This window comes from Silurus aristotelis, assembly GCF_946808225.1.
Source record: "Silurus aristotelis genome assembly, chromosome: 2".
NCBI classification, from domain to species: domain Eukaryota; kingdom Metazoa; phylum Chordata; class Actinopteri; order Siluriformes; family Siluridae; genus Silurus; species Silurus aristotelis.
In genome coordinates this window covers 4,496,711-4,518,829 of record NC_139575.1, presented here as the reverse complement: position 1 = coordinate 4,518,829, position 22,119 = coordinate 4,496,711, and the positions used below count along the sequence as shown (strand labels likewise).

At 40.6% G+C, this 22,119-nt stretch overlaps 1 protein-coding gene across 3 annotated transcripts in view; it reads left to right on the top strand.

Moving 5' to 3' along the window:
* Positions 1–22,119, top strand: part of col7a1 (collagen, type VII, alpha 1) — a 134,076-nt gene that overhangs the window by 94,975 nt on the left and 16,982 nt on the right. Inside the window, exons 77-103 of one of the 3 annotated variants that reach the window (XM_083562324.1) lie at positions 731–766; positions 856–900; positions 1,020–1,127; positions 2,439–2,510; positions 2,589–2,633; positions 4,478–4,513; positions 6,015–6,050; positions 8,361–8,405; positions 8,584–8,616; positions 8,738–8,800; positions 12,179–12,214; positions 12,295–12,375; positions 12,469–12,537; positions 13,800–13,835; positions 13,963–14,022; positions 15,410–15,454; positions 15,574–15,609; positions 15,697–15,732; positions 15,826–15,885; positions 17,878–18,003; positions 18,250–18,321; positions 18,432–18,467; positions 18,581–18,640; positions 19,319–19,363; positions 21,627–21,662; positions 21,746–21,781; positions 21,878–21,934. In XM_083562324.1, the coding sequence (XP_083418450.1) occupies positions 731–766; positions 856–900; positions 1,020–1,127; positions 2,439–2,510; positions 2,589–2,633; positions 4,478–4,513; positions 6,015–6,050; positions 8,361–8,405; positions 8,584–8,616; positions 8,738–8,800; positions 12,179–12,214; positions 12,295–12,375; positions 12,469–12,537; positions 13,800–13,835; positions 13,963–14,022; positions 15,410–15,454; positions 15,574–15,609; positions 15,697–15,732; positions 15,826–15,885; positions 17,878–18,003; positions 18,250–18,321; positions 18,432–18,467; positions 18,581–18,640; positions 19,319–19,363; positions 21,627–21,662; positions 21,746–21,781; positions 21,878–21,934 (1,446 nt within the window). Of the gene's footprint in view, positions 1–730; positions 767–855; positions 901–1,019; positions 1,128–2,438; positions 2,511–2,588; positions 2,634–4,111; positions 4,148–4,477; positions 4,514–6,014; positions 6,051–8,360; positions 8,406–8,583; positions 8,617–8,737; positions 8,801–12,178; positions 12,215–12,294; positions 12,376–12,468; positions 12,538–13,799; positions 13,836–13,962; positions 14,023–15,409; positions 15,455–15,573; positions 15,610–15,696; positions 15,733–15,825; positions 15,886–17,877; positions 18,004–18,249; positions 18,322–18,431; positions 18,468–18,580; positions 18,641–19,318; positions 20,371–20,560; positions 20,653–21,626; positions 21,663–21,745; positions 21,782–21,877; positions 21,935–22,119 lie in introns of those variants that run through there. The other 2 variants (XM_083562325.1, XR_014536885.1) reach the window with 2 other exon arrangements.

The window sequence follows — 22,119 nt, the reverse complement described above, 5'->3', positions numbered from 1 at the left end:
TCGGATACAAGTTGGCATTGGTATCGTGATGCATCGCTTCTAACGTATTTGTAATTTATTTATGTATTATTATTGGTAGATGCACTATACTTTTACCAAAAATGTGTGACCATTATTTTATATGTATATGTAAACTTTTTCCCGAGCCCATTCTTTCAGCACCACTGCTGCTACGTAAATATGACGAATACGTGAATAACATTACGGAGACAGAGGCGTGTCCTGAAAGTCACATACATAGAGATTAACATGGCAGAGGTAGAGCTGCATCTTCCTGGAAACACAACAGTATCACAGTACACAACATCGGTAGCTGCTGCATATGTATGTTTAATGTATTGTATCGTTGGCTATGCATCGAGATGGAGATGCACATTCCTAATATCTACAGCCTGCTTGTGTGCTCCTATGTTAATCCGTGTAGCTTTCAAATGAGCTGAAACAGCAGTTAAACACACTCAGTGTGTGTATGATTTTGCATTGTTTTTGTTGCTTTTTGCAGGTACAGTGTCCTTGGCAGTAAACATAATCTGCGCTGGCTGAATGCTAATCACAAAGCGTTTTTCTTTTTTAATTTTGCACACCTGATTCAACTGAGAAGGTCCAGATGATTAACTGATTAGATGTAAAACTCCAGGGATAATGCAGGACTGGAGCTACAAAATAACATTAGATGAGAGAAGATGAATAGCAGGCCATATCAATTTTGTCTTGATCTCCATTTTTACAGGGAGAGAGAGGCGAGAAGGGAGAGAAAGGCGAGACGGTGAGCATCAATGCCATTAATAGGTTTACTTAGAAAGATCTGTCTAAATATATATAGTAAACTTCACCATTTGATCTGTTCATCTTCAGGGTAAGCCTGGGGTAAATGGTGGAGTAGGACCTCCTGGACCTAAGGTAAATAAAGAAGGATAAAAAAGTGTAGCACTTTATTGGTTTGGTCTGTTCTCCTTCAGTCATACTACATATGACAGTGTTGATGATTATGATGATGATGATGGTGTTGTGTGGTCTAGGGTGACTCCATAGTTCAGTCTGTTACTGGGCCACGGGGTTTGCAAGGACCACAAGGTATTAAAGGAGAGGATGGTGCTCAAGGACCTCCTGGAACTAAAGGTGAACGGGTAAGTGCTGTATGCTTACTTTGGGGTTGGGGTTGTTGGGATTGAGGTTAGGGTTTATGATGGTAGGTTTGGGGTTGTTGGGATTGAGGTTATGGTTTATGATGGTAGGTTTGGGGTTGTTGGGATTGAGGTTATGGTTTATGATGGTAGGGTTGGTGTTGTTGGGATTAGGGTTAGAGTTTATGATGGTAGGGTTGGGGTTGTTGAGATTGAGGTTAGGGTGTGTGAGGGTAGGGTTGGGGTTGTTGGGGTTGAGGCTTGGGTTTATGATGGTAGGTTTGGGGTTGTTTGGATTGAGGTTAGGGTTCATGATGGTAGGGTTGGGGTTGTTGGGATTAAGGTTAGGGTTCATGATGGTAGGGTTGGGGTTGTTGAGATTGAGGTTAGGGTTCATGATGGTAGGGTTGGGGTTGTTGGGGTTGAGGCTTGGGTTTATGATGGTAGGTTTGGGGTGGTTGGGATTGAGGTTAGGGTTCATGATGATAGGGTTGGGGTTGTTGGGATTGAGGTTATGGTTCATAATGGTAGGGTTGGGGTTGTTGGGATTGGGGTTAGGGTTCATGAGGGTAGGTTTGGGGTTGTTGGGATTGAGGTTAGAGTGTGTGATGGTAGGTTTGGGGTTGTTGGGATTGAGGTTAGGGTTCATGATTGTAGGTTTGGGGTTGTTGGGATTGAGGTTAGGGTTCATGAGAGTAGGTTTGGGGTTGTTGGGATTGAGGTTAGGGTTCATGATTGTAGGTTTGGGGTTGTTGGGATTGAGGTTAGAGTGTGTTGTGGTAGGTTTGGGGTTGTTGGGATTGAGGTTAGGGTTCATGATGGTAGGGTTTGAGTTGTTGGGATTAAGGTTAGGGTTCATGAGGGTAGGTTTGGGGTTGTTGGTATTGAGGTTAGGGTTTATGATTGTAGGTTTGGGGTTGTTGGGATTGAGGTTAGAGTGTGTTGTGGTAGGTTTGGGGTTAATGGGATTGAGGTTAGGGTGTGTGATGGTAGGGTTGGGGTTGTTGGGATTAGGGTTAGGGTTTATAATGGTAGGTTTGAGGTTTTTAAAAAATTAGGGTTAAATATCCTGAGGGTGGGGTAAAGGTTTTTGGAATTAGACTAGTTTTTTAGGGGTAGGGTTGGAAATGTTTGGGTTACTGATGGAAAGATTGGGATTGTTGCATTAGTTATAGGGTTGGGCCTAATAGGGTTACAGTATATACACTGAATGTATCTGTATACAACCTAAATGATGATGTAAAAAAGTGTCTATATGCTTATTTTACTTGCTTTAGTACTGAAAGTGTCTGTGTGTTTTTCTCCAACATATAGGGAGTAGCCGGTTTCCGTGGAGATAAGGGGGAAAGAGGAGAAGTAGGAGAAAAGGGCAGAGATGGCCTCCCTGTAAGTGTCATATTTCTCAATCCAACTCTGAGGCCAATTTTACTTCACACATCATATTGAAAAGGTTCTCTTTTTTAGGGTTTAGCTGGGGAACCTGGGAAACAGGGACAGGATGGAAAGCCGGTAAGAAAGCAGCTGTCCTTGTAACTTTGAAAATGATAATGCTTTATAGTGTATGTTTATACAGTTATTCTGAAGTACTGAGTGTTTTTGTGTTGTGGTACAGTGGTGACTGTTATGCTGCTAAAAATAGCAAAGGCATAAATATTAGATTACTCAGTGTAACCCTCAGTATAGCAAGATGACCTGAAATTCTGAAAGCGAATCACAGAAATCTGTTCTCTTTAGGGAAATCTTAAAAGCGATGGTGTTTCAGTGCTTCCAGGAGTGTAGCTTTATATAAACTTTATTATATCTGACAGCACATGCACTTCAGATAAAAAGACTGTATATGAGGGAGGTGGTAAATCAGTGGTTAAGGCATTGGACCAGAGGCATAAAGCATCACAAGTTAGAATCCCAGCTACACCAATATGCCACTGATGGGCCCTTGAGCAAGGCCCTTAACCCTCAACCACTCGGTTGTAAGTCAATCTGGATAAGGGCATCTACCGAATGCTGTAAATGTATACGAGCTGGTATCAGAAAGCTTCAAGACTTGCTTAGTTTGCAAGAAAGTACTTAATTTATCTGTTTTTACACTATCACCTTCAAAATAGTCCCCTTGCAAAGTAATACAGTACTCACAGTGTTCCTGCCACTTCTGGAATGTGTCCTGGAAGTCTTCTTTTCGAAATGTGTGTCAAGCATCTTCTGCGATTCATGCTGGATCTCAGCAATGGTGTCAAAATGGCGACCTTTGAGACGAATCTTCATCTTCGCGTCCCCAGGAGCCAAATCGGGCGAGTAGGTTGTGTGCAGAAGTGAGATCATGTTTCTGGCGAGAAACTAACATGTTAGGAGCGCTCTGTGACGGGGTGTTCTAACTTGCTGTCCATGATTACATGATCACAGACGTGGTAACGGACATGGTCAGAAAAGCACCAGTTGCAAAGTTCCTGTTGTACGCAGGATGTCTTCTGGCACACTGACTTATGAAGGTCGGTGCTCCCTGTGACTGTGCGTGCAGCCTTGTGCTGCCATCTGTTGCGTGTTACAAAACTAATCTCTAAACTTTTTGATACCGCCTCGTATTGACGTATGATTAATTCTTAAAATTTTTCCAATTACAGGTAGTCCCCGGGTCACGATGGTTAGACTTATGATTTTTCAATCTCACAGGTGCAAATTGCTTTGTTTTGCCTAATTATGTATACTATAGTATACTATCCCATACTGATCACTAAGACAGCTCTTTAAGACTCCTGGGGAGCCTTGAGTAATCGGAACTCATCTCCATCATAACTTGGGGGTTACCTGTGTATGTATTACAAGTGAAAGTGCTCTGGAATTTCTAAATAAATCTTTGTTGTAGATATGAAGCGTTGACCTCAGGTATGTAAAAATGAATAATGATTAAAGAATGGTGATTGAAAAAAAGCAATAAGGGCAAGTGGGTAAAGACTCACACTCATACATGTATTTATTCCCCTCTGGAGCAGGGTTTAAAGGGCTCATCTGGTGTCCCAGGTCCACCTGTGAGTAACGTTAGCCCACCATGACAGCCCCTCGTTGGTTTGTCATTGGCTGTAGGAGCTGCACTAGGCTGCTGGAGCTCTGTGGCTGAGGCTCCACAGAACACACTGTAGAAAGTAACCAATGCAGCACTGCTATTAACAGCTCAACTTCCTGTCTCCCCACCCCACCCCACCACTACTTATCTGTCTGTCTTCTTCTTTCCTCTCTTTATCTCACTGTCTTCTTGTCTATGATTTATCTGTCCTGTCCTTTCACTCTTCACTGGACTGTCACATCTCCTCACTTTTTTCTCTCCTATACATCCTGTGCCTCTCTTTTCTTTCCTTTAGGGCTTGCCTGGGTTCCCAGGAGTCTTGGGCAGACCGGTAGGTTTTCTGTGGCTGTGAATGTTGGCTGCAATGCTTTATGATGGGGGATTGGGAGGGAGGAAGGGGGTGATGTCTGTGTCTGTGTGTCTGTGTGTCTTCAGTGTTGTCCAGTAGTGTCAACCTCTCAGGTGTCAAACTCAATTTCTGTATTTGTCATTTGAATATATTTGTATTTGCTGATTATTGCATTCTGATTGGTCAGACAGCAGGTCTTTATTTTCCCAGTTGTATACCAATATGCTTGTTGTAATATGTTATCATTTCTATGGTAACTATTTACATATTAGATGACGTTTTTCAAAAGTTATAGAATTGTTGATATAAGGATTTATTTATGTTTATGGCCTTATGGGTAACAATTAGGCGTCTGGATGTGTTTTATATCTTAAGTATAATATATATAAAACACTGCATTGTAGGAGAAATGTATTATCCTGATTCATGCATACACTGTATGGACAAAAGTATTGGGACACCTGAATTTTCCAGCCATATGTGGTTCTTCCCCAACTGTTACCACAGAGCTGGAGGCACACAATTGGACATCTTCGGATGAGGTAGAATTAAATTTTCCCTTCACTTGATCTAGGAGACCCAAACCTGTCCCATCATGACAGTGCCCCCTGTGCAAGAAGGCAGCTCCATGAACATATGGTTTACATGGTCAAAGATGTTGCATGCTGTAGAGCTCTGAGCTTAACCCTAATGAACACCTTTGGGAAGAGTTGGAATGCTGACCACCACAAATCTCCACAAACTTCAAAATCTACACTCCACAATCTAGTGGAGCATCTTCCTAGAAGAGTGGAGGTTATTATAACAGGACTAACTTAAAAAGTTTGACTTGAAAAGCTTCTTGAGTTAAATGTTGAAGAGCAAATTCCAATGTTATGGTCAAGTCACAAACTTCCGTCCATACAGTGTACAGAAACATTTAAATCGCAGTCAGATTCGTATATGATCAGATACATCAGATCAGATACGTATATGATGTTGGTATAAAAATGTGAACACGAGTCCTCAATTATTTATAAATCGCTTTTAACAATATTTATCGTCCCATTGCAGCTTTATGGAGATAAATAGGTTATAAAGGTTTAGTGCCTAAAGGTTTATCCCTGGAGTGGTTTTCTGGATTTAGAGAGCACATCACACAAATCCCGCTGATAAGTGAACCTGCTTTGAGTTTGACACCTGTGCTTGTTTATATTAACGAGTGTGTTACAAAGTACTCACAAAAATGTTATATATGTGTGTCAGTGTATATCTGTGTGTTTGTGTGTGTGTGTGTGTGTGTGTGTGTGTGTGTGTGTGTGTGTGTGTGTGTGTGTAACCCAGGCTGTATAAATGCAGTAAATGCCATATATACAGTAAAAGCACTAGAGGGTTATGTGTGCATGCATATGTGCAGTTCTGTTCTGTTTACATGTATGTGTATGTGTGTGTGCGGCTGAAAGCTTGTGCTTTGTGTTAGTGACATCACATGTCTGTTGCACAGGGAAACCCGGGAGAGCCAGGAATTCGAGGACCAACTGTAAGTATGAGCTTTTTTTTTATTCTCATGGTTCGACCCCAGATGGACGGATCTGAAGTTGTGGAGTGCAGTTGTTTAGTTTTTGTTAAGATAATTCAGCGATTCAAGTAAAGCGACTTTAAATAAGACGTTTATGGTTATTATTCATGTTATATATTATGTTATTAAATAATTTATTGCCATAGAATGAAGTGAAAACAATTTCTAGCTTTGTAAAAAGATTGATAAATGAGGCCTGTTTTATTTGCATCGTGAGGATGTACAGTGAACTGAAGAGTAAAGGGTTTGAAATAGTAACTCACTGACACATATAAAGTGCCTGTTAAAAGTGTGGAAACACTTAGTCTTTTATGTTATTTGAGGCAAATGCATGTTTCTATGCAACAAAATAGGTCACCGTCAAAAAAGCACAAGTATTGGAGAGTGAAAGTTGTGTGGAGTTCACAGAATGAGACATTTTTTTATCTCTAACAGAAGATCTTGTGTAAGACAGAGAACAAGAGAGAAGATATGATCAGACTGCCTCACCCCCACAGTCAAACATTGAGGTGGAAGCTTAGTGGTTTGGGGTTGTTTTAGAGCAGACAAAGCTGGAGACTTATTTCGGGTGAAAGGAACATGGCAACCATTCCCTAATTCAGCATCATGCAATTCCGTCTGGACTGCGGCTCATTGGAACCGACTTCACCGTACAACAAGGCAGTCAGCTGAAGCGTACGTCTGAGCTCCAGTAAGCGATATTTAGAGAGCAAAAAAATCCTTTTGAACTGCTCTGAGTTGAACTGGATCACAAGAAAATCTCCAACTAGTGAAGAAAAACTTTGAAAGTTTTACTAGAGGAATAGCAAATAATTTTAGATGCAGTACACAGTAAAATGAGACATCGTTTCTCCAGGACCCTGGAGAGCTACATCACATAACATAGAGCTGCATAACAGAACACAGAGCTGATGATTAAAGTAAGTGCCCTCACCACATTAAGTGCATCATGTGCAACTGAGTGTAAACAGACAGTCCAAAGCAGATACTCAAAGCATATAATAGCACCGACCAGTAAACCTGCAGTATAATGTTATATTGTACAATATGCAAAAGAGAGAACAATAAATAAGAGTGTACTTGTAAACATGAACACAATGTTGTGCAAAAAAGCAAGAGCAGCAATTGGGAGGTGCAAAACAGCTTTTAAACAGTTATAATATGATAATAATGTGGGTGGTGCTGTAGACATGGATGTGTATGAGTAGGAGAGTGAAGTATGTGTGTGTGAGGGGGGTATATGGAGTTGTCCACAATGCTGTTGGTTTTGCGGGTGTAAATTTCTGTGATAGAGGTGAGAGAGACTACATTGATCTTCTCATCCCTCCTCTGTTGGTTCTTGCATGCAGTTCCCAAACCAGACAATGATGCAGCTGCTTAGGATGCTCTCAATGGTCCCTCTGTAGAACATAGTCAGGATGGGGGTGAGGGGTTGGGGGGGAGATGGGCTTTCCTTAGCCTTCTTAGAATGTAGAGATGCTGCTGGGCTTTCTTGCTGATGAAGCTCGTGTTGAATGACCAGGTGAAGTTCTGCGCCAGATGAACACCAAGGAATTTGGTGCTCTTGAGGATCTCCACTGAGGATTCTTTAAATAATCAGTGGAGAATGGCCGCTCTGTGCTCTCCTAAAGTCAACAACTATTTCTTTAGTTTTGTCAACATTCAGAGACAGGTTGATGGCTCAACACAAGGTTGTTGAATCCTGCACCTCCTCGACTCGTCGTTCTTGCTGATGAGACCCACCATTGCATTGCTACACAGTCGTGAGTCAGCAGAGTGAACAGCAGTGGGCTGAGCACGCAGCCCTGAGGGGCCCCATTGTGGTGGTGCTAGAGATGTTTTTTCTGAACCGGACTGACTGAGGTCTTTCTGACTTGTAGACGTCAGTCAGTCACGATCATTTAACACAATCATCCCTTAGCAGCTGATTGTGTTGAATGCTGAATTGAAGTCTGAACAGCATTTGTACATATGTCCTTATTGTCCAGATGGGTGAGGGCCAGGTGTAGGGTCGTGGACATGGCATCATCCATGGAATGGTTTGGACAATACGCAAACTGCATGGGGTCAAGCTTGGTCTTGATGTGACTTGCATGTTCCTCTCAAAAACAAAGACTTGGTGTTTCCACTCCACACTTTTGACAACCACTGTACATAATGTACACAGAGCATAATGTACATTAGACTATATATATATATACTTTATTATTATGTACGTTCTGTACTTATAATCATACAAAAACAAAGATCTGATTCTGAGTCTCACTTTAGGGACCGACCGGTTCGAATGGATCTCCAGGACAACCAGGTGTGAAGGTCAGTGTACTGTATAGGAGTGTTGCTCGTTCATACCAGTGACTGACTTTAAATTTCATAATAATAATAAAAAGTGTGTGTGTGTGTGTGTGTGTGTGTGTGTGTGTGTGTGTGTGTGTGTGTGTGTGTGTGTGTGTGTGTGTGTGTGTGTGTGCGTGCGTGCGTGCAAAACCTACAGGGTGACCAAGGAGAGGCAGGAGTAGGAGTTCAAGTAAGTTTGATTATTTAAAACATTTATTCCATTAAACAACAATGCAACAATGTGCATTGTAACAGAGTGTAACATTACAGACGGTTTGATTCAGTCATGCATTTTTATATTTTTTATACAGGGCCCCCCAGGACCACAAGGCATCCGAGGATTGCCCGGACTTACAGGCACTCCAGGAGCTATTGTAAGATCAATTTTACTTTTCAGTTAATTTCAGTTTTTCCGTCTAGGGAAAGTGAGTTTGCTGCTGATAAATTTGATTAAAAATAACCACTCTAGCTGACCATCGGTTACCACTAGAGGGAGACGAATTTAAGAATTAAATCGCCTGGTCCGATCTAACAGATGCTACTGTAGCTCAAATTGCTGAAGAAGATCATGCTGTTTATGCTCGATGGGTTATAACGGGTTTAGCAGCAAAAAGAAGACCAACACAATTTTAGGCAGGTGGTCATAATGTTATGCTTGGTTAGTGTTAGTGTAAGGGGAAAAACCCACTAGCTTAACTAGATTAATTAATTATTGGTTTGGAGTCAGTTATCCATTTCAGTACCTAGAAGATGTTTAAAGTGGCCTCCAATTTGACTGCACAGCCCTTAGAGCGGTCTGTATGCAGTCAAGTTTCTTTCTTTGTTGTTTTTCCAACAGAATTCTGAACCCATGGTAGATCTGGTGGTCCAGGTAGTTAATCTGCTTGTCCTGGATTTATCTGCTCGTCAGAGATCGAAATTTTGAACACACCACCTACAGCATAACCTACTGCACTATTTCAACTGCAGGCTTTTTCTATTTCCTATTTCTTCTTTTCATTCACAGACTGATGGAACTGTAATAAATGGACATTCAGTGGCACCCAGATAAGGAAGGGTTCCTTCTTGAGTTTGGTTTCTCTGAGGTTTCTCCCTCGTACCATCTCAGATTTTCCTTGCTCTAGTCACCACTGGCTCACGCATTAGGGATAAACTTATAAGGAACGAATTTAGAGCGCTAAAATTATTGATTTCAACTTTATAATCTCTATCATACTCTCTGTAAAGCTGCTTTGGGACAATGTCCTTTGTTAAACAAATCAAGCTGAATTGAATTGCAGTTGGAGGGCAGGATCTGTTGAGGAACATGGACATTGCTGCATCTTTCTCAGTTTCTGTTGGAGCTTTAAGCGAGACAATAAAACCCTGCATTCGACAGAGCAGCCCAATAAACCTGAATGAGACACAGTGTGTAACCCTACTGATTCAGCTATTCAGTTATTGACGTTTCTGGCTGTACTGTATCATAATTGATGGCTTTTGTCACATTAATGCCTGGTGTTATCTGTCATGCAGCTCTTTATAATCCGTTTTGTGTGGGATGTTGCTCCTTGAGCTGTCTCACAAAAATACTTGTTTTTCTGCAAAAACTGAGGAAGCACATGCACCATCTAGCAAGCAGTGGTGGAAGAAGTACTCAAACCATGTACTTGACATGTAGTATGTATATGTATAGATAAGAAGGTAAAATGTGACTCTAATAAAAGTGTCTCTTTAAACTTTCACTTGAGTAAAAGTACAAACGTTTTTGCCTTCAAATGTACTTAAGTATCCAAATCACTATGATTTATTGTAACTATAATGTTCCTATTATCATTTTTATCACAAGATTCTTCACTTAATCACCTCAGTTTATGTGAAAAGACTCGAATGTGACTCTCAGCACACTGATCTATTAATAGAATGATATTAACGACTCAAACACTGATTTCTATTATAATGATCATGAACCCAAAACCTTTTCAACTACTTAAAAAGATAACACCATGTGTGTTGTGGCGAGTTCGAGTCTAGAGTTTCTTCATCATTTATTCCTCTCTAAATGTTCTGCTTGATGTTGAACTGATGCTGAACTGCATGTTGATCAGTAGATACACCGAGCGCCAATCAGAACACGTGTAAAACAGAGCGTGCGCTCGACCCTGATTGGTGACTCGATGCGTGTTTCACCAGTTACGTTTTTATTCACATAAATAAAAAGAAGCGTAGGTGTAAGCAGTTAGCACAAAGTTGGAGGTGTGAGCATGAAATTTTCCCTTCACTTGAACTAGGAGTCTGAAACCTGTTCCAGCCATGACACAAAGCCAGCTACATGAAGATGTGCTTTACGTGGGTTGAAGGGGAAGATCCCATGCTATTGAGCTCCAACCCTAGTGAACACCTTTGGGATGAATGTGAATGCTGACTGCACCCCAGACCTCCTCACCTTCTCACATACATCAGTGCCAGACTTTACAACACAAATTTCCACAATCACACTCCAGAATCTAGTTGGAACATCTTGAGCAAGGCTCTGAATCCTCACCTGCTCAGTTGTAAGTCGCTCTGGATGAGGGCGTCTGCTGAATGCCCTAAATGTAAATGTGGAATCTTCAAAAAGCATGAACCAGTCTTGTGATCAGGTGTCCACAAACATTTGGCTATATTGTAAAACACCCTGAATTGCAACCTGGTGCTGTTTAAGTAAACAAGTAGTGTGTATTAATCCAGCTTTTTAGTTCAAAAGAATCAATTACAAAAGGAAATTCTTGGCCTTGCACCTTGTGTGTGTGTGTGTGTGTGTGTGTGTGTGTGTGTGTGTGTGTGTGTGTGTGTGTGTGTATGTGTATGTGTGTGTGTGTGTGTGTGAGTCTTGTTAAAAAGCACTCAATGCAGAAACGGGAGACTCAGCTGTCCTATTAGAGCCAAATTATGCTTCTTTTTTTAGAAAGTGTTAATGGATTGCTGGAACATTCACTTCTGCATGTGTTCTCTCACCAGCCTCGCTTTATAACTCTATATTTAATCTTTCAAAAGGTCAATGTTTAACATGTTCCTATGGATCACCTGACAGAGTGTGGTCTCATAAATATTCCAAAGACCCCCAAAAACTGTTCGACCAAATCCTGTAGCTGACAAATAATCAACACTGAAACGTTTTAAACTTAAATCATTATTTAGCTGATCGTCGGGCTGGAGCTTAAGATTAGTATGTGCTTTTTGAGTATCCCATTCCACATTTTGTCCCCATTCGCTGTTCTAAAAAGCTCCGCTCTTCTGCGAAGATGTTCCACTAGATTTTGTGTGAGATCCATTCAGCCACAAGGGTGTTAGTAAAGTCAGGTACTGATGTAGGTGAGGTGAGGAGGCCTGGGGTGCAGACAGTATGATAAAAAAAAATCCTAAAAATGTTCAATAGTGGTGACGTCAGAGCTCTGTAGCAGGAGATCTTCCACTCCAACCCACGTAAAGCATTTCTTCATGGAGCTGGCTTTGTGCACAGGAGCATCGTCATGCTGGAACGTGTTTGAGTCTCCTAGTTCAAGTGAAGAGAAACTATAATGCTACCGCATCCAAACACGTCGTATGTAGAATTGTAAGGGAAGAACCACACACGGCTGGAAAAGTCAGGTGTCCTGATACTTTTGTCCATATCGTGTGAAGCATCAGTAAGAAACAACACACCAGAACATCTCGCTGTCAGTTCATCATTAAAAAAATCAGTGAAATAAATATATAATCGCTTTAAGTTGTTGTTGTGTGATTTCTTATAGGGGCCTCAAGGACCTCCAGGCCTGTCAGGACAAACGGTGAGACCCAAGTAACACACACTATACAGATGATTTCACTGAAACGACATGGTCTTCCTCACACTCGATGTTGTCCACAGGGAGAAGGAGGAAAACCTGGGGTTCCTGGTAGAGATGGCGTACCTGGAAAAGAAGGAACGCCCGGCTTACCAGGAAAGCAGGCAGGAAAGCTCATTGAATTCCATATCATTTGTTTGTGTTGAAACTATTTTCTGAATTATTCTTTTTTTTACATCCCCACAAATCTCTCACAGGGAATTGCTGGACCGGTGGGACCCCCAGGGACGAAAGGCGAGCAAGGTGACAGCGGGCCACCTGGAAAAGTATGTACGAATATCTAAAAGTCTAAAACACAGGCGTAGCTCTTTTATACCGATGCTACACAGGCGGCCCTGATCACACACTCGCCTGTGGGCGATCTCATGAGGATTGAAAGCGATTTCCATATCTCCAGACATCAGGTTTTCATTTTGGCCTAGAAAATGGGACGGACCTACAGCCTTGTTGCTATAGAGGTGTTCTACAAAGCATTTTGTACCACAGCACTGCTGGATTCTAGATTCTGATTGGTCAGGAGTTTACATTCAACAGCAGTTGATAAACTGTTGAATGTTTAATGAGAAAAGCTAATGAACATTAAAGTTATGGAACATCCATACGTTTATTTTACATTTTAAGGAAGGAGTCTCCAGTGTCAGAGCTTTTTTTTTCCACTTTGGAGAACATAGTGCTATAAGATAAGCAGTAACAGGAATAAATAGTTTAAAGAAAAATAAATAAAAGGAATGTTATACATTAAACACACTGTATGGACAAAGGTTTCTGGGCACTTGAGCATAAGATTGGTATGTTCTTGGTATGTTTTTAAACATCCAATTACACATTTAGTTTCAATTTGCAGTTATAATAAGCTCCACTCTTCTGGGAAGATGTTCCACTAGATTTCAGAGTGTGTTTGTGGAGATTTGTGTGCGATTCATTCGGCCACAAGGGTGTTAATAAAGTCAGGTACTGATGTAGGTGAGGTTAGGAGGCTCCTGGGGTTCAGTCAGAGTTCACATTTATCTCAATGATGTTCAGTAGGGTTGAGATCCAAGCTTTATACTAGGACACTTAAGATGTTCCACACACATCCAACCCATTGAAAACATATCTTCATGGAGTTGGCTTTGGGCACATGGGCATTCTCATGCTAGATTGGGTTTGGGTTAATTTCATGCTACTGCATTTAGAGACACTTGAAACTGTACACTGCAAGTTTGTGGTTACAGTTTAGGGAGGAACAGCATAAGGCTGGAAAATTCAGTTGTAGATTGATAGATTCTTTAGATTCTGATAGACTATCATTTAACTATTTAAATTTTTTTACATAGAAAGCATGTGATGTAGCGTGTATAAAGGTATGATGGGGAATTATATTTAAATGAGGTGCAGTTATAGTTATTTTCAGTCTTCTGTGCCTCTTGTACGTGCAGTGAAATTCAAGTATCATGTGTATACACACCTACTTGATATCCTTATGCTCATTATTTGTCTCCTGCTCTATCAAGTGCTCTCCTTTTCATGTCTCTGCTTCTCTCTGCAGTCGGTAGCCGGACCCCCTGGGGTGAAGGGTGAGCGGGTGAGTCACTGCTTACTGCTCAGGATGCGAGTCATCATCTGCATTCCACGATGGCAAAACATAACAAAGTCACAGTGACTCATAACCATTTCTGATTGTACTTATTATTTTCTTTGAATTATTAAAGGGTCCTCCTGGTGAAACATTGCCTGGAGTAGCAGGAGATAGGGGCTTACCTGGACTGCAGGTGATTCTCACACCATAGTTTCCATTTATATAAATGTTAATATGTATTAACTTGTAATATTATTTTTAATATAATATCATTTTAAAAGGGATATTATGTAAAAGAAAGAGATGCATGAAGAATGGTTGTGTATCATGGTGAAATGGAAGCTGTTTAACTTGATGTTAAACTTCTGATTAGAAGGTCATGGGTTAAAATCCCAACACCACCAAGCTGCCCTCGCCTGGTCCTTGAGCAGGGCTCTTAACCCTCAGTTGCTCAGCTGTGAAAGATAACTAAAAGGGGCGTCTGCCAAATGGCATTAAAATAAATGTAAAAACTTTACCCTCATTTACATTTATGGTGTTTTAGCCCTTATCCAGATCTTTTTTATTCATTTTCAATGCATGTTTTATTTTCCCTAAATATTTATAGATATAATTTGATTTGTGATAGAAGAGTATCTGTGAGAGTAAAAGGAAAAGTTTATAGGACTGTGGTGAGACCTGAGATGTTGTATGAATTAGAGACAGTGGCAATGAGTAAAAGACAGGAGGTGGAGCTGGAGGTAGCAGAGCTGAAGATGTTGAGGTTTTCGTTGGGAGTGACGACGATGGACAGGATTAGAAATAAGCTTATTATAGGGACAATGCATGTAGGACGTTTTGGAGACAAGGTGAGGGAGGTGAAATTGAGATGGTTTGGACATGTGCAGAGGAGGGACACGGGGTATATCAGTAGGAGAATGCTGAATATGGAGCCACCAGGAAGAAGGAAAAGAGGAAGGCCAAGGAGGAGGTTTATGGATGTGGTGAGGGAAGACATGCAGGGAGTTGGTGTGAAAGAGGCAGATGTAGAGGACAGGGGGGGGTGGAGACGGATGATCCGCTGTGGCGCCCCCTAATGGGAGAAGCCGAAAGAAGAAGAAGAAGATATATAAATATAATTAATATGGTCATATTTAGCACATTTTCATGATTCAGTACTGGTTTTTTTGTAATAACACTTCTTGTAAATTAATACTGAACTTTATGTTTATGGTTTTTAATGCAGTATCCATCTTAAAACCCTGTTCGATCAATCGGTTATCGTCAAATCAGTCCATCCTAGCTATCGGTAAAATCCCAACACTCTACCGCTACATACATCAGACCGAGTTTTCATACTGGACAATAAAAGGATCTTCAATTTGGGGATTGAATCACATTTACCAGTGGTTTAATCAAGCAGAGTTCTTAATGTGATTTCCTGTAATGTGTAAAAAGTAGTGTACAGTGGCTTATACTGTAGGTGTTGCATGCAGATTTCAAAGCACTGAAATCACTGGCTGTTTGAAATTGTGTTAGTTACACGTGTTGAACCTGGACAGATTTGGTGTTTTTGAATCATCGTGAATCGTTTTTTTTAGGGTATTAAAGGAGATAAGGGACCAGCTGGAATCAAAGGTGACAAAGTGAGTATTGAAACCATACATAAGCAGCCACAACACACACACACACACACACACACACACACACACACACACACACAGACGCTACATTGATGATATTATGCCATCTTTTTGTCCTGTAGGGTGGAAGCGGTGACCCGGGGGAACCTGGTGAAAGTGTGAGTATCTACTTACAAACAGGAAACAATGTTCCATTCATCTGGTGTGATTTTAATGAATTTTCATGTCTCATTCTTTATTATCAGGGACAAAGAGGACCACTGGGGCCAAAAGGAGCCAAAGTAGGGCCTTTTTTCTGCTCCTGCTATTGAGATGGATTCTCTCTGCAGTGTTCGTTTAGTGATTTTGCTGTTTTTTTTGTTTGTGTATATCAGGGTGAAGCAGGTGTCGGTATGGTTGGTCCTCCAGGACAATCTGGACCTGCAGGCTTGAAGGTATTAAACGTAATAACACACACACACACACACACACAAATTCGGACGTAAACATTTTTAACACATTTAATGCACCAGTGGCCGCTGGGAGTCGGAGTCCGTGTCAGCCATGTTTGTTATTTACCACTTTCTCCCACTTTCTTCTGAAATTGATGCTGAAAATCTGCTGCATACGTGACCATCCTCTGTTAAATGCCAACGTTGTTACTCCTGACCCCATTCTGAAAATGTTAACAAGCACGAAGTGCCGTTTCATGTGCTGAGAGTTTAACATACAAAAAGAACAGGTGCGAGAAAATCGACATCTTCGCTTCTTTAAGTTTGTTGCCGTTTCAGTTCCCTGTTCGCTTCCGTGACCTTTTTATCTTCGAGTGAAAAACCCCTATTTGTGTTTGGATACAACGCATGAAACAATTCCCTGCACTACGCCTACAGCATGAGCAAGGATTTGATGATACTAGCTAGTCTTCTAAAGTGTATAGCAGACTGTCACTGCTTATACTACATGTTGAGCCAAGGAAGCTTTTTAACACACGCTCACACACACACACACACACACACACACACATGCAGCATCTAAATAATTTTAACCAGGATTAACCTTCTTCCAGGGCTGAGCGATATGTCTTAAAAAATAAATCCCTGATTTTTCCACAAAAAATCCGATTTGTGATTTAAATAGATTTTTTTTCCTCCCTAAAATCAATCTGCATATGACAAAGAAAAAGTTTTAACTTTATTAAATAAAGTTTATTTACCCTTCTGGGATTATAACCCACTTTGGGTTAAAGTGCAATCAGAAACAACAAGCCAAAAATACAAGATGGCGGCCCTGGCATTGTAAATTGTGAAAATAGAACGTAACAATATAAAATAAGCAAACCTACAGAGAAAAATGTTTTATGAGTGTTTAAATGTGGCATATGATTGAATAAGGTTTTGAGTGATTTTGCCTTTATTTTTCTCCAAAACTCCACAGTAAAACGAGTTGAAATTTGAAATAAGAATATAAAAGACAGGGAGATTCTAAATAAGAATTATTTGAAAGATTGAGCAAAACTCAAAAAAAATGTTTTATGAGTGTTTGAATATGGTGATTTAAACGCTCTGATTGTTCTATTTCTTAACGGAAACGCCGTTCTGAAGCGTCTATACATGTATTTTGACCCCTCCCACCACCCATACTGTAAGTGTACGATTAGACGCGCAACACTAAACAAAGTGTGGCTGCTTAACCGTGTATTTTCAAGATGCGTCTGGTTTAACCGCAGTCTTGTGCTGCCGCTGTCTGGTTCATGTCGTAGGGTCCTACATCTCTCCCACTCGACAGCATGCCTCTGTTTGAGGTGCTGCAGTAAATTGGTGCTACTGCTACCTTTGCTTGCAACAGCCTTCAAACACACTTTGCAGCGGGGTGTGTGTGTGTGTGTGTGTGTGTGTGTGTGTGTGTGTGTGTGTGTGTGTGTGTGTGTGTGTGTGTGTGCGTGCTGCGTCTGACGCGGCAAAACCGAACCAATTCCAAATTACAGATGACACTGTGCCTTTCTTGGGAACGAGTACTTCTCTGCTCTCCGCCATGTTGTTTGTGTATCTCTATGGCAAACGCGCGGGGGGAGGGCTGAGTTCGTTCGAAACTATGGAAGCCCAGAGGGGAGCGTCGGCGATATTAAAGAGAAACCCGATTTTTATAAAAACAGATCGATGTAAACTACACATTTGAGTTAATCGATAAAATCGATTTATCGCCCAGCCCTACCTTCTTCCTTTTTTCAGATTTAGATGCTCCACCTATGACTTGATAAGAGTTTGGTCTCTGTTGTACACTTTTCTGGCGCTAAGCTTTAGAAGCTTTACGGCTTTATAATCTCACTGTACTGCAATGAGCAAAATCTAGTCACTGGATAACAGTTTGGGGAAGAACTGCATCTGGCATGTCATATAGCGTATATCAGATTTGCTGTAAATATAAACATGATCTGTGTTTTATGTCAGGGTGATTCTGGACTCCCAGGCTCTCCAGGTCCACCTGGATCTCAAGGTATATCAGGAACACCAGGACTCCCTGGCCAAAGAGGAGAAGCAGGCCAGCCAGGAAATCCAGGACCTTCAGGAGAGAGGGTTAGTGTTTACACAACATCTGATTGGTCATTTTAAATCTCACATTTGACTGAACTGAAGGTTAAGATGTCCACTGTATTGCTAGTAAAGAAAAAGATCTGTTGCCCTCTACTACCTAGAAATTAGTGGCCAGTTTGAAGGCCTCTAATCAGATATGCAGCTGTACACTGGGTGTTGGTTAATGATCTATTTATAGATTTGCATTATCCGAAGTGGTTGATATATTCGTTTTGGATCATCTTAAAGGGACTGCAAGGCTTTGCAGGAAAAGCAGGAAACCCAGGGATTGCCGGTAATCCTGGACCGCCTGGACCTCCGGTGAGTGTCAGAAGTAGTAATGAGTTTCACAAGGTATTGAGGAATATTTATATGGGTGTAAGAGCTTTTTTTTCTTTCTTTCTTTTTTTCTTTCAATTTGTTTTTATTAGGGGAGTGCAGGTACACCTGGGCTTAAAGGGGATAAAGTAAGTGTTTTATTATATTACAACTAAAAAGTCATATGCATTTGGTGAGTTTTTATCTGCTGAAATACCCAATTTGTGATGAATAACTCTTCTGATTTCTCTCTTTCTCTCAGGGTGAGGTTGCTGTTGGAGTTCCAGGACAGAGAGGAGAGAGAGGAGATCCTGGGCCTCGGGTATATTGTAGAAACCTCCCATTTTTTAAACAAGATTTTTATTGTCATTGCACAGGCATCAATCCAGCCAACATGCAGTTACACTGATATGCCACGTACACCATTATTGCCAAAAGTTTGCGGACACCTGGTCATAAGTACGGTATGTGCTTTTTGAGTGTCGTATTCCGCGTTTAGTCCCAATTTGCTCTTATAATTCCTTCCACTCATCTGGCAAGATGTTCCACTAGATTTTAAAGTGTAATTGTAAAGATTTGTGCTTATTCAGACAAATGGGAGTAAGTAAATTCAGGTAGTGATGTAGGTGAGAAGGTGAGGAGGCCTGGGGTGCAGTCAGCATTCACATTCATCCCGAAGGTGTTCAATAGGGTCGGAGATCTATAGCAGAACTTCCACTCAAAGCCATGCAAAGCATTTTCTTCCGGGTCTCCTAGTTCAAGTGAAGGGAAGATGTCATGCTACTGCATTTGAAGATGTACAATACACTTGTGTGCCTTCCAGTTTGTGGTAACCGCATATGGCTGGAAGAGTCAGGTGTCCCAATACTTTTGTCCATATAGTGTATATAACATACATTTTCCAATAATATCATTAAGTCACTAAAGGTATACGGTTACATTTTAGTACAGAATAAGAACGCAGACACGTTTTGTATGTAACACTGATTTGTTCCTCCAGGGAGAAGAGGGACGACCTGGAATGGACGGAGAGAGAGGACCTCCGGTAATTACCAGTGCATTTCCAGTTCTCCTCCTGTCTACATTGCTTGTTTATCTTATTTTCTGTAGCCAGTCCGTCCCATCCATCGCACCGCTCCGGCACCAGTGTCTGTGCCTTCAGCTCTGTCTTATTCATCTTCATCAAGCTGTGCCCAGAAAAAGCTCTAAAGGTTCTGTCTCTGTCACATCACGATGACTGATCTCGCCTTCCAGATAGAGAGCTGAGTGTCTCAGTGTGTTTAAGGGAACAAGCAGCAGATTGAGGTGGATGTAACAGGATGTAACTCATATATTATCATACACACTCACTGTGTCCACTCACTGTCATAGATTCTTAATACGGTGTGTATGAATTAAGATGCAAAAACTGCAGGATTTCACCCAATCGTTTATGGGTTACCTGTTTATCTTTTTCTGATCTCATGCTCTGATCTCAATATAATAACATTTTCCTTAATTTTTATTAGGGCTGATTAAAATATTTAATTTATGGTGGTTTTTTGGTCTGGGGAATAGGGATATAAGTCTCTGATCCATTACCACAGTGGATAGGGGTAACCTTCTACTTAAGAATGCGAACCACCAATAAAGAATGATTGATTTAAAACTTGGCGCATCAGTAAAAAAAATGTGTATTGATTAAAAATCATTTGAAGGAAGCCGTAATAAATTATGCAAAGGTTGTAATTTCGGCCTCTTTGATATTTATTTATTTATATCTTTTTTATAAAAATAGTCAAACGCAATGCGTCAAACGCAGGTTAATAAAATTAGTTCAGGTAAAATGAGTTTGTGTTCACGCGTTATTAATGCTTTCATTTGTACAGCCCTGTTTTTTTTATACATTTTGCTGGCCCTAAAGTCAGCCAGATGAGGGTCTCTGGGGCTTCCTCTAGCCGTACAGTGTAAAATTATTACGTGATCAATACTCTACAAAAAGTCAAATAATGTTCACCTCCACTCTCCCTGACAGCTGTTCTCTCAACAGCTGGCATCATATAAGAAAGAACTGTAATGTTGTCTTATTCTCATAGTAGTAAACAGTTCCAGGAATTTTACAAACATACTGTAATTTATGTACAGAATACATGTTTGCGGTGAAATGTAAACCTGACCGGCTGCTCAGAAAATTGTGCTTTAAATTAAAAGAGCTATAAATATAATATATATTAGATGAAGATAAAGAAGTAGTTAAAAATAGTAAAAATGTTTGAAACCGCAAAAAAGAGAATAATAATGAAATGGATCTCTAAGAAGAGTTTAATATAATCTCTGTGGATGTGGGAATAAAATAAGAGTATGTCTTATGTCATATAATAAAAAGTGATAGAAAATTACACTGTAGTAGTACAACATGGGGGTGGGGGGGATGGGGGGGGGTAAAGTTGACATACCCTATGTAATGCAGTGTATAGTGGTAAAATTGCTAATGTTTATAACACACACCAAACAGGCAAATAATCCAATCCCTGGCCATGTGACCGACATTATCGCACTTCCGGGGTTTTAATTCCAACTTCATTTAGCCACATATGTTTTTATTTGCATTAATTTCATCTCCGCCTCATCTCCACCCCTGTCTCCACCCCTGTCTCCAACCGTTTCTTGTCATTGGTTATTTCCTCATGCACATCTATTTTATACACTCCTATCCACCCGTATTGCCAAGCTGCTGCTCTTGGGCCATTAAGCATGGCTCTTAACCCTGTGTGGTCCAAGGGTGCTGTATCATGGCTGACCCTGCGATCCGACCACAACTTCCTAACACTGAAAGACTTTAACTGTGCTGTAATGTACATTTACCTACACCTTTACCTTCGTTCCATGTGTACATTTCAGTTTGTAGGTTTTTCGTTTTTAGCAGTAATTTTTTTGAGTTAATTGCGATTGCCTGACCCTTTGCGCTGTTCTACGTGCAGGATTTTGCCTCGCAAAGTGGATTTTTTTTTTGGCTTTTATAATAATAAAACCTCCTTTTCCTGCATTCCGGCTGTACCTCTCTTACATGACCATGTAGAGAACTGGTGTGAAAAATATACTGTTTGAATTGGATAAATTGGTTCAGCAATCCAGGACAAAAAGTGTGGGTTGAACTGAAAAGAAAAACTCGATATATAGGTGTGTGATGTGTGTTATGTGTGTTATCCAGACCGTTTTATACCGAATACAAGGAAAGAAGGTACAAAGAGATGATTCACACATTGAATTTTATACACACAAATTCATATAATTTACTCTATTATAATACACAACTCTGGTGTGTGCAGGGATTTCCAGGTGGAAAAGGAGGCAGAGGAGAAAAGGTAAAACTTGCAGACTTTTATTAACGGTTTTGTTCGGATTAATGTTCAGGAGCGATAACAAACCACTGTGTTCATATCTTCAGGGTGAAGCAGGACCTTCTGGAGATAAAGGAGAGAAGGTACATTCAGTTGGTGTTCAATAGATAAACGTTTGTTCTGGCAGTATGAGCAACTTCTCATGTTAATTTAACGTTTTTATTATTTGTCTTTTGTAGGGAGAAACTCTGTTGGTGGGTGGGCCTTCTGGGGAGAAAGGAAACAAGGGTGAAACGGTGAGTTGGTATTTCTCACTATATTGTACAGCTTGTAAAAGATAGATACCATGAAATTATTCAATAAAGATTAATACAGAATAAAAAATTTGAATCGTACAAAAAATTTAAGCAAATATTTGAAGGTGAGTCAAAAATGGCACATATTTGAAACATTTATTTTTCAAACAAAGCATAAAAAAGGT